The sequence below is a fragment of the Panthera tigris genome, chromosome E1 (assembly GCF_018350195.1).
Source record: "Panthera tigris isolate Pti1 chromosome E1, P.tigris_Pti1_mat1.1, whole genome shotgun sequence".
Lineage (NCBI taxonomy): Eukaryota > Metazoa > Chordata > Mammalia > Carnivora > Felidae > Panthera > Panthera tigris.
Genome location: NC_056673.1, coordinates 19,789,060 through 19,801,209, shown reverse-complemented (window position 1 = coordinate 19,801,209; position 12,150 = coordinate 19,789,060). Strand labels below are relative to the sequence as shown.

The following is a 12,150-nucleotide window of genomic DNA, read 5'->3' as shown; positions in this document are numbered from 1 at the left end:
ATGTATGTAGTATGTGCAGTTTAGTCCTTTATTAATATTATTTTATCGTGTGGATATATCAGTTTATTTACTAGTTGAAAGACATGAGTTGTTTCCAATTTGGGGCCATAAGAAAGCCTCTTTAAACATTTGTCTACAGGTTTCTCTGTGAACACAAGCTTCCATTTCTCTTAAGTAAATGAATATCTTCGATGGCAATTGCTGGGTCATACTGTGTTTACTTATCTGTCTAATGAACTGTCAAACTGTGTTCCAGAATGGCTGTAACCATTTTACATTCCCTCCAGCACATATGAGATTTTCAGTTGTTCTTCATCCTTGTTGGTATTTGGTATTGTCAGTTGTATTGGTTCTTCTTTTCTTTTTCTTTTTCTTTTCTTTTCTTTTTTTTTTTTTTTTTTTTTTTTTTTTTTTTTTTTTTTGAGAGAGAAGGAGAGCAAACACACAAGTGAGCAGGAGAGAGGGGCAGGGGAGATGGAGAGAAAGATCTTATGCAAGCTTCATGCCCAGTGCAGAGCCCCATTTCGAGCTCAATCTCACAAACATGAGATCATGACATAAGCCAAAATCATGACTTGGATGCTTAAGACCGAGCCACCCAGGTTCTCCATTTGTGCTTTTTTTTTTTTTTTTAAGTTTGTTTATTTATTTTGAGAGCCAGAGAGCAGGGGACAGAGAGAAAGAATCCCAAACAGGCTCTGCCCTGTCCGCACAGAGCCCGATGATCACGGTCGTGATCTTGAACCATGAGATCATGACTTGAACCAAAATTAAGAGTTTGATGCTTAACCAACTGAGCTCCAGGCGTCCCCACTTTTGGCTGTTAAGTTCAGCTAGTCTATATCATGTAGTTGTACCTCACTGTGGTTTTAATTTTCTTTTCTTTGATAGCTAAAAGATAGCATCTTTTCATGTGTTCACTTATTGGCCATTTATGTATCTCCATTGGTGAAGTGTCTTTTCAAGACACTTGTCTGTTTAAAAAGATTTTTTTTATTACTGAAATTTGATGAATATAAGGTTTTGTTAAGTATATGTCTTGAAAATATTTTTTAGCAGTCTGAGGCTTTTAGCAATGTCTTTTGTGGAGAAGTTGTTAATTTTGATGAAATACAATTCACCAGTTCATCTAGTACTTTTGGTGTTGTATCCAAGAAATCTTTGCCCAAATGCAAGGTCATAAGGTCTCCTATGTTTTCTTCTAGACACTTTATATTTTTAAATTTTACATTTAGATCTCTGAGCTATTTTGAGTTACTTTTAGTATAATGTGTGAAATATGAGTTGAATTGTGTTTGTTTTGCATCTGGTCCAGTAGTCCCTGCACTATTTGTTGAAAAGACTGTCCTCTATCCATTGCACTGCCTTTCACCTTTGTCAAAAATCAGTTGACCAGTGTGGGGAACTTTTTCTGGACTGTTTAATTGATTTATGTGTTCTCCTTTCCCAGAACTAAAATCTTGATTACTGTAGCTTTATAGTAAGTCATCAAATCAAGTAATGTGATTTTTTCCAACTTTATTCTTTCTTTATTTTGGTTATTCTGGTTCCTGTGTCTTTCTATTTAACTTTAGATTCAGCTTGTCCATTTCTAAGAAAAATTTTTTTCCTGGGATTTTGATTGAGATTGCCTTGAATGTATAAATCAGTTTGGGAGTAATTGGTATTTTAATATTCTGATTGTTCCAATCTATGGATATGGTATATTTCTTTCTTTCCTTTTTTTTTTTTTTTTTTTTTTTTTTTTGAGAGTAAGGTGAGCTTGAGTAGAGGAGAGGTGGAGAGAGAGGGAGAGAGAAAATCCTAAGCAGGCTTGGCACTGTCATCGCAGAGTGTGATGCAGGGCTCAGTCTCACAGACCATGAGATTATGACCCAAGCCGAAATCAAGAGTTGGTTCAACCAACTAAGCCACCCAGGCACCCCTGGTTATGGTATATTTCTTAATTTAGTTTCTTTTTTTTAAGACAACATTTTGATTTTATTGTTTAACTTTTTTTAATGTTTATTTATTTTTGAGAGACAGAGACAGAGCACAAGTGGGGGAGGGCAGAGAGAGGAAGATACAGACTCTGAAGCAAGCTGCAGGTTCTGAGCTGCCAGTCGGCACAGAGCCGGATGCGGGGCTCGAACTCACGAAACCATGATACCATGACCTGAGCCAAAGTCAAATGCCTAACCAACTGAGCCACCTCAGCCACCCAGGTGCCCCAATTTAGTTTTTTAAACGATGTCTTTCATCAGTATTTTGTCATTTCTCTCTCTCTTTTTTTTTTTTTTTGCCTCATCACACTGGCTAGGAAGTATGATTCTGAATAGCAGTGTTGAAAAAAAGCCTTCAGTCTTTCACATTAAGTATGAATGGTAGCTGTAGGTTTGAGGGCTTTTTAAGACTTGTTTTTTTATATAAATTATGTTTTTTACATTTACTAATTTTGAGAGAGAGGGAGAGAGAATGTGTGCAGGGGAGGGGCAGAGAGTGAGGGAGGGAGAGGATCCCAAGCAGTCTCTGTGCTAACAGAGCAGAGCCTGACATGGGGCTTGGATCTCACGAACTGTGAGATCATGACCTGAGCCAAAATCAAGAGTTGGGTGCTCAACTGACTGAGCCACTTGGGTACCCCTAAGATTTTATTTTTAAGTAATCGCTACACCCATCATGGGCTCCCACTTAAAACCTCGAGATCCAGAGTTGCATGCTCTCCTGACCGAGCCAGCCGGGTGCACCAGGTTTTTTGTAGATACCTTTTATCAGGTTAAGAAAGTTCCTTTCTGGTTGTGGTTTGCTGAGAATTTTATCCATAAATGAGTGTTTCATTTGGTCTAGTTATTTTTATACATCTATTAAGGTAATCAGTTTTTTTTCTGTTAATATGGGGAATTACAGTGATAGATTTTTGAACATTGAACCAGCTTTACATTTCCCAGAGAAACTCGACTGAGTCATGTGCTATTCTTTCTATATACTTTAGCACTAAATTTGATTTTTAATATATATATATTTTTTAATATAGGGGATTTTTATGTCTCTTCATGAGAGAGATATTTGTCTTTTTTGCTTACGATGTCCTTGGTTTTGGTTTTGGCTAACCTCACAAAGTGAGATGGGGAAGTGTTTCTTCCTCTTTTGTGTCCAGAACTGTTTGTGTAGAATTGGTATTATTTCTTCCTTAAGTGTTTGGTAGAGTTCACCAGTTAACCATCCTAGAATTTTCTTTGTTGGAAGATTTCCAATTTCTATAATAAAGGACTATTCAAGTTACCAGTTTTGTTTTGAGACAGGATAAAAGCTATTTTAGGATTTGTATGGTAAGGAACGTATTTCTATTTCAAATATATTTCAAAAATCCTTCTTTGCCATGACTTGACAAGGCATCCCTTCTTTCTCTTACTCCTGACGTGTCAAGCCGTGCCATGACCCTCTTTGTCGACACACAGCTCATTCTCTCTTCTTGGGCCAGTCTTCCTGTTAGTGACACACAGACTGACTGGCTATGTTCTGGAAGCACTTGCAGGCCTCCCAGCAGTGTGTGAGGTACTCATGTCGCTGCAGACCTGGCTGTTTTTATTCCATCTGCAGCTGCTAGGCCAAAACAAAAACTTTATTTTATTTCTTCTGTTTATCATAAAGCTGGGTATTTTTCATATATTTCTTAGTGACGCAACTGAAGTTTTGGATTTTTGTCCAAGCATTCACTGTGAAGAAAAAAGTTTGAGGTTGTATAATAAAAAGAGTGTCACTTAAACGCAATCAAAGTTAGCCAAAGTGCAGAATAATAGGGATAATAGATTAGCTTTCTTGTTGCCATCGAAATTGCTCCTCTTTGTGGCCCTGTTCTTTCTCAGAATATTTTGCCTAGGACTTTCTACTACTTTCGTCTATGCAGTGGATGCATTTCTAGTGGCTTTGTGCTCGAACCCACGAACCGTGAGATCGTGACCTGAGCTGAAATCAAGAGTCGGACGCTTAACCGACCAAGCCACCCATTTGCCCTGTAGTTTTCTTTCTTATATAGTTTCTTACAAAACTTGTTATGTGAAAGAACACCTACAGTAGTTTTTTTAGGATATAATGTCCTCCCTACTTGTCTTGTAATTTAAAAATTCAGTGATTTTAAACTTACGTTCTATTTCTTAGTGAACTATGAAAATAATTCTGTGTTTCAGGCATATTGACTATTTACTTTCCTGGTTCATTCCATTTTCAGAGCAACTTTTGTAAACTTTTTATGCTGTGCTGGTCTTATTTATTACGTGCTGTTTTGGTAAGATGCTTTTAGGAATTACTTTGTGATTTATTCAAATTAGGAGGGTTTTTTTCTTCCTAGGATTTCTTTTTTCTCACTGCATTGAGGACCTTTTCTGTATTACTATCTTTAATTAATTTCAAGACATTTTAATTGAATTCTTGGTTTAAAATGTTTAATAACTAAAAAAATGTATACTTGCAACAAGTTGGCCAGACACAAGGTTAAAAGCATAGTCCTCCAGGGGAGCCCGGGTGGCTCAGTCAGTTAAGCGTCCGACTCCTGATTTCAGCTCAGGTCATGATCTCACACTTTGTGAGATCGAGCCCCACATTGGGCTCTGCACTGACAGTGTGGAGCCTGCTTAGTATATTCTCTCTCTCTCCCTCTTTCTCTGCCCCTCCCCTGCTCAAGCTCTCTAAGCAAACAAACATTAAAAAAAAAAAAAAGCGTAGCCTCACTTTAGGTACCAGCTGCAAGTTTAGGGGTCTCCAAGGCCTCCCCTCACTTCTAACTACATGGAAAACTACAAATCCCAGGGTTCCCACGACCACCCTCAAATTCTGTAATTTGCTAGGATGACTCACAGAACTTAGGAAAGCACTACACTATGATGAGAGTTTTGTTACAGCAAAAGGATACAAATGCGAATCCACCAAAGGGAGAGACCCATAGTGCAAGGTCTGAGGGGTTCCAAACATGAAGCTTCCATTGTTCTGTGGGATACCTGGCCCTCTAGCATGACAGTACTCAAACTTTCTAGTTTTCCTTCTGCCGTTAATTTCTAGTTTCATTCTGTTGTGGTCAGAAAATGTATGTAGTGTGATTTCAGTATTCTTAAATTTGTCGTGACTTGTTGACCTAACATGATGATTCCAGGAGAATGTTCCACATGTGTTTGTGGAGAACATGTATTCATTCTACTCCTCTTGGGTAAAATGCTCTGTATATGTCTATTACATTCTTTTGGTTTACAGTGTTCAAATCCTCTGTTCCTTATCGATTTTCTGTCTGGATGTTCTGTTTTCTTAAAAATGGGATATTGAAATCTCCTACTATTATTGTGTAACTGTTTTTCTCTTCAGTTCTCTCATTGTTCATTTTCTATATTTGATCTGATGTTGGGTGCACATATGTTTACAATTGTTATCTCTTCCTGGTAAGTTGACCCTTTTTAATTATATAATGTCTTTCTTTGCCTCTTTTGTTATTTTGTGACATAAAAGTCTATTTTGTCTGATAGAAGTATGGCCGTCTCTGCTGTCTTTTGCTTACCATTTGTATGGAGTATCTGGATCTTTTATATTCATCAGCCACTCCAATCTTTCCAGTGGGAGAGTTTAATCCATTTAGATTTTTTAATTTTTATTTTAGAGACAGAGCACGCGATGGAGGGATAGAGGGAGAGAGAAAGAGAAAATCATAATCAGGCTCTATGCTTAGCGTATGTGGGGCTCGATCCCATGATCCTGGGATCATTACTTGAGCCGAAATCAAGAGTCAGCTGTTCAAATGACTGAGCCACCCAGGGGCTCCAATCCATTTATGTTTAAAGTGATTATTGATAGAGAAGGACTTATTATTGCCATTTTGTCATTGCTTTCTGTCATTGCTTGTAGCTTTGTGTTTCTCTTCTTCTCTTGCTGCCATCCTTTGTGTTTTATTGTTTTGTGTTTTTGTTTTTTGTAGTGACATGCTTTGATTCCTTTTTTATTTTCTTCAGTGTGTCTTCTGAAAGTATTGTCTTTGTGGTTAGCATGGGGCTTACATAAAACAGCTTATAGTTATAACAATCTCTTTTAAGCTGATAACTCCCACACTGTATGTCATTGATGTCATAAATACATCATTTCATATTGTATATCCATTAACATCTTTTAGTTATATTATTTTTTATCTTTTGCCTTTTAACTTCTACACCAGAATGAAAAGTGATTTATCCACCACCATTACAGTATTATGGTGTTCTATGTTTATATATTTACCTTTACCAGGGAGCTTTATACTTTCACATACTTTCATGTTGCTATTTACAGTCTTTTCATTTCAACGTGAAGGATTCCTTCTAGCATTTCTTGTAAGGCAAGTCTCCTGTGGATGACCTCCCTCAGCTTTTGTAGGGATGCCTATTTCTTCCTCATTTTTCTAAAGGACAGTTTTGAGATATTGTATTCTTGGTTGGCAGAATTTTTTTTCCTTTAAGCACTTTGAGTGTATCACCTCACTCCTTTCTTGCCTGCAAGGTTTGGACTTCGAAATCCACTGATAGTCTTATGTGAGCTTCCTTGTACATGATGAGTCGCTTTTAAACGCTGTGTCTTTGACTTTGGACAGTTTGTAATGTGTTTCAGCGTGCTCTCTTGGGTTCATCCTAGTTGGTGTCCAGTAGGCTGCTTCTTCCCAAAACTTCCTATCTGGGAAGTGTTTAGCCATTGTTTCCTTAAATGAAACAATGCCCCTTTCTCTTCTCCTGTAAGTCTCTTAGACTTTCTTCATGCTTTTTTTCCCTGTGATTGGATAATTTCAAAAGACCTGTATTTTGATGTTTTTTTCTTCTGCGTGATTGTGTGATATTGCACTCCTCTTGTGAAGTTTTCAGGTCTTACTGTATTCTTCAGCTCCAAAATACCTGTTTGGTTATTTTTTGTATTTTTCATCTCTTTGTTGGTATTCTCATTTTGTTCGTGTCTTATTTTTTTGGGCTTGTAGAGCATCTTTATGATGGTTGTTTTGAATTATTTGGATATTTTTGAGACCTATTTTGTTTTTTTGTTTGGGTCTTTTTTCCCAGCTTCTTTATATGTCCTATAATGTTGTGTTGGGATCTGTACACATGAGAAAACAGCACCTCTCACAGTTTTTATGATCTGGTTTTGTATAGGAGGTGACCCTCGCACATGAACCCAGCTAGAGATTCTGGGGGCCTCGGAAACCTTTTTTTGGGGAGAACGTGACTTTCCTGGGCTGAGTGTTGCGGGTCTTTCTGGAGCTCATAGTCTCTTGCTCCCTCTGGTGCCTGTTGGTGCCACGGCTGTTCTCTGATGTGACAGCAGCAAGCTGCCTGCCTCTTTCTTGTACTCAGTAGCCGCCAGGTATCCAGAGCCCGCCAGCTCCCCAGCAGTGCCCACATCAAGTGAGACAGATACCATTGCCTTGAGCAGCCCTATGAAAAGTTGGTGCAGAAGCACATTCGCCTCTTCTCCCTTCCTCGCGAGGGAGAGAAGCCTGAAGTTATGAACCTTCTCCCAGTCACACCACTCACATTTCTTTGCTCTTTGCAGCATTTGGGAAGCCATACTATGCTCACTCTGTCAGTTCTCCAAATGAGGCATCACAGAAATTAGTCCTTCAGGCAACCTTCCAAAGAGTTAGAATGCTGGATTATGGGGCGCCTGGGTGGCTCAGTTGTTTAAGCATCCGATTTCAGCTCAGGTCATGATCTCGTGGTTTGTGGGTCCGAGCCCCGTGTCGGGCTCTGTGCTGACAGCTCGGAACCTGGAGCCTGCTTCAGATTCTGTGCCTCCCTCTCTCTCCTCCTCTCCTGCTCGTGTTCAGTCTCTCTCTCCCTTAAAAATAAACATTAAAAAAAAAAAAATAGAATGCTGGATTAATCCTTCACTTCTCTCTCTCTCTCTCTCTCTCTCTCCCTCTCCCTCTCCCTCCCTCCCTCCCTCCCTCCCTCCTTCCCTCCCTCCTTCCCTCCCTTCCTCCCTCCCTCTCCCCCCCCACCCCCCCCCAAAGAAAAAGTCAGAAGCCAGGTGTTCTTACCAGGCATTGAGCTGTGATAGCTTGGAAGAGGGACTGACTTGGGAAAGTGAAATGTCTCTTGTTACCCATTGCAGTGTAGCTGTTTTCAGCGTTGTGCCCCCCGGGGGTACTGCCACTTCTTAACTGGATTCTGGAGCGCTCAGAAAGGTGTTTCTGAGTATCATTGTGAAAGCCATGTTTCTGTGGTAGAGTGAGGACTGGGACTCCCAATTCTGCTGTAACGGTGACGTCACTGTCCTTTTTAAGACTGCCGCCAGTTCACAAGTGCAGTGACTTCAGAAACCTGCCTACGTATTTATCTTGATCTTGCATATTTGCCACTTTGCAACATAAGACATTTTGAGGCTCTGCTGACTAGAAATCATCACCTCTTCCCGTGGTAAAGCTACATCTTGTTCCTTGCTAATTTTTCTTTTTCTGTCCTTGCAAAGTCTGGCTTTCTGGAACAGAGGGAAAGATGCATCTGGTGGTAGGGATATAGGTTGACTTTATATATTTAAGTTTCCTATTTCTGGAGGGCATGATGATGTATTTTGAGACTAAAACACAAAAAGAAATGCTTCAACTTTCCACACATGAAGTCCTCCAAGCAAAGTATGTTCGTAACTATATTATCCATTCGATAAAGACTAGAGTGTCTATTTTTTAAAGGCTTTAAAAACTTGACAAACAGTAATCAAACCATTGCTTACACTCTCACGTTCAAGGTTTAGGTGATGGCAGTAACAGTCACATTTACTATAATGGCAAGTATGACATGACAGGCTTTCTATAATATATGTCCAGAGCCAGAACAGAAAATGGAAATGCGTCGTCACAGCTGTAAGTAGTTAACGTACACCCTGCAATTCGAATGCCTGAGTTGCCATCACGGGCCCAGCACTCAGCCAGGCGATCGGGGTCAGGGTATTTAGCCTCTTTTTAATCCTGTTTCTTCTCACATATAAAATGGGTATGGTAATAATGAGGCACTACCTACCTCATGGCTTGTTATGTGAATCGAATGAGGTGATTGGCAGATAGATACAGAATGTTTAGAATAGTGCCTGGAATTTAGGAAGTGCTGAATCATTGTTAGCTATTACTAAGAGCAATTATGATGACATTGTTCTTTTTCACCTTAGTAACTGTTAGAGATCATATTAAAAAAAAAAAAAGATTAATGACTTTCTCCCTCATTTACAGAGTTGAGACTGTGGGCCAACCAGACAGAAGAGACAGTATAGGAGTGTGTGCAGAAAAACAGAATGGCTATGACTCTCTGCAGCGTGACCAAGCAGTGTGCATTAGTACAAATGGTAAGAGAGACACAACTGCTCTCCTCTTTGAAATACATGAATTACTGTGGTAACATCTGAACCTATTCCAACATCACGCATTTGTAGCAGGACACGAGAAAGTTCAAGTCTTTATGACATACCTATATGGCTACTACGTACCAGGCATTATTCTGTTCCCTTTATAAATAGTAAATTATTTAATCCTTTTAACAACTTGTTGAAGTGGGGAGTCGTAGTATACCCATTTTATAGATGATGAAAACTGAGCCACAGAGAGGTTAAGTGACCAGCTTAAACTCCCTTAGCTTAGAGGTGACTGTGGGATCTGCACCAGGGAGTCTACCTCTGGATTCTGTGTATATAGGGCATCTAAATTCAACACAGATCGATGAACCGAAGAGAGTGTTGACTTAATTTGTTTTATCTCCGTAGGGTTCTTTGGCCCCTTACTCTACCGTAATCACACTTTTAAAATCCCCTCTGAAGATGTGTTAATATTTCCTGGTATGGGTCAAGCAGTAGGTAGAAAAAGACTCTTTATTTTCACGTGCAACAACAGTCTTTCTGTTTCACAGGATGTGATCTTGTAATGGAGTCAAGTTTCTTTTGATCCCATCCACATTGGAAACTCAGTCTCTGTTCTAAAAGAGTAGCACCCTCGACCAGAACTCTGAAATGTGATTAAAGCTTTAACTTTTTCTCCTGCCTTGGGGATGGCGGTTAATTAACATATTGAGATGCATTCTCTTTGACCAGTTGGCGTTTCAGAATGTTTTCTTGATGTGACTTAGGAAATTAGCTGTGTTATCAGTAATCTAGAATCTGTTTCATTTCTTCATTATTGCTCACATGTAAATGACTCTTTACCTTAACATTTTAGGTGCAGTTTTTGTAAATGGAAAAGAAATGACTAATCAGTTGCCAGCAGTTACTTCTGGGTCCACTGTCACATTTGACATTGAAGCTGTGACTCTAGGATCCACCAATAATAACGAAGGAGGAAACTTCAAGCTTCGAGTAACTATTAGTTCGAATAACAGAGAAGTGGTTTTTGATTGGCTACTGGATCAATCTTGTGGTTCTCTTTATTTTGGATGCTCCTTTTTCTATCCTGGATGGAAAGTGTTGGTGTTCTAGATTTTTGGATGATTGGCTTTGGTTTGCAGGGTTTTAAATGTAGCTGTCCTCAGCTCAGTTTAGTCGAAATTGGTTAAAAAAATTGTTAGATTCATCTCTCAGTTAAGCCATTGAAAATGGAAATTGTTTACTGGATTTATTTGGAACATTTTAGCAAGAAAAGATTTGACTATTGTGGACAAAACCGTAGTGCAGTCAGTTTTACTTTTAGCGTAGTGTTAATTGGAATATCAACATCACGATAAAAATCAAATTGGCTTTTAAAGTATGAGGAGATACAGAAAGCCCTGTACCCTTCTACTGTACTTCTTTAAAAGCTGGTTATTAGAACAGAAAAACCTAGTGTAACATTATTTTATTAAACCTCTATCTTTTAAGGATCCAAGGCCATGTAAGACTTTAGGATAAAACAACAGGACTAGACCAGCCAGAGGCCAGAGTTCTGTAATATGCCTTCACTTGTGTGCTCTCCACGTGAGTGTTGAGTATGCTGTCCATATTCACGTATCTGTAAGCAGTATTGAATTTTATCTCCTGTTCAGTGATCTTGAAGTCCCAAAAGCGTGATAGGTTTTGTGTTTTTTTAAATTACTGAGCACATGTCTACAATAGGCAAGTACTTGCTTTTTTCTTTCCTTGCAGTTCGATTCATGATAGTTTGGAGGATTTTTACAGGGTAAAACTACGAAGTAGCACGCACAGCAGTGGCCATTCACACGTATGTCATGTGCACATGTGCATGTCCAGCCTCAGTGATGTATGTGTTACTCCTGATAGGGTATGAGCTACAGTCCAGTTTAATATCAGTTTTATAAACGGTCTGTTAGTGGACCAAACATATATAGGCTAAATACTTGACCTATTTTTTGGAAAACTTCAATTTGTTTAAAATATTTATTTGAAGGACTTAGTGTGTAAAAATGATTAGCTTAACTTGCTATACCAGCCTACAGATTTTTTTTTAATGTGAATTTTTTTCCTTCATTTTTAACAGTAGAAATGTGGAAACGCAAGTTTGATATTTTTGTAAGATAATTTATTTGGGGATTCGCATTCCCTGTTGGACAATCATGACCTTTTTCCCTTGCCTTTTTATATACAAGTAAGTTGCTTTCACCTGTTTAGTGACCGTTAAGAAGATGTGCTACAGTGTAGATGTCTCGTCCAGCTGTCTGAAACAAAATAAAAACCTCAAAGTTAAATGTGTGTACTTTTTTCTTCTGTGAGATGTGATGAATCCAATTTTAATCTTTACTTTTAAGTAGAGGGAGGAAAGGATTTCTTGTGTCTCCAGTCATTTTAATGCAAATATCATTGTAACTTGTTGTCAGGTTACTTAGGCTTTATCTTCTGTGTATCTGATACTGAGCATCGTGCCTGACATATAACGTGTGTCCAGTAAAAGTTGGATTGAATGAATATGGATGGGTTATTTTCTTCATCTCATTTCCTTCATTTGTCAGTTCATTATTGAACCTCATTATTTCTTATCCTCTGCAGGAGGGCGACATCTTACATTTATATCCTTAGAATCTGCCTTTTCACAAAAATGACTAAAACCTGACTTAATTCTAGATAGGAGTGGATTGCAAAATTTCAACTCTGAAGCTACTTTAAATACTGCGGGTTTTTTTTGTTTTGTTTTGTTTTTTTAAGATTTTATTTTTGGGGATGCCTGGGTGGCTCAGTCAAGCTAAGTGTCTGACTCTTAGTTTCAGC

At 38.7% G+C, this 12,150-nt stretch overlaps 1 protein-coding gene across 1 annotated transcript in view; it reads left to right on the top strand.

Moving 5' to 3' along the window:
• CRLF3 (cytokine receptor like factor 3) overlaps window positions 1–11,633 on the top strand; it is a 42,752-nt gene extending 31,119 nt beyond the window's left edge. Inside the window, exons 7-8 of the mRNA XM_042967488.1 lie at window positions 9,200–9,312; window positions 10,175–11,633. Coding sequence (XP_042823422.1) covers window positions 9,200–9,312; window positions 10,175–10,431 — 370 coding nt within the window. The 3' untranslated portion in view covers window positions 10,432–11,633. The remainder of the gene's footprint in view (window positions 1–9,199; window positions 9,313–10,174) is intronic.
• The last annotated feature ends 517 nt before the right edge of the window (window positions 11,634–12,150 follow it).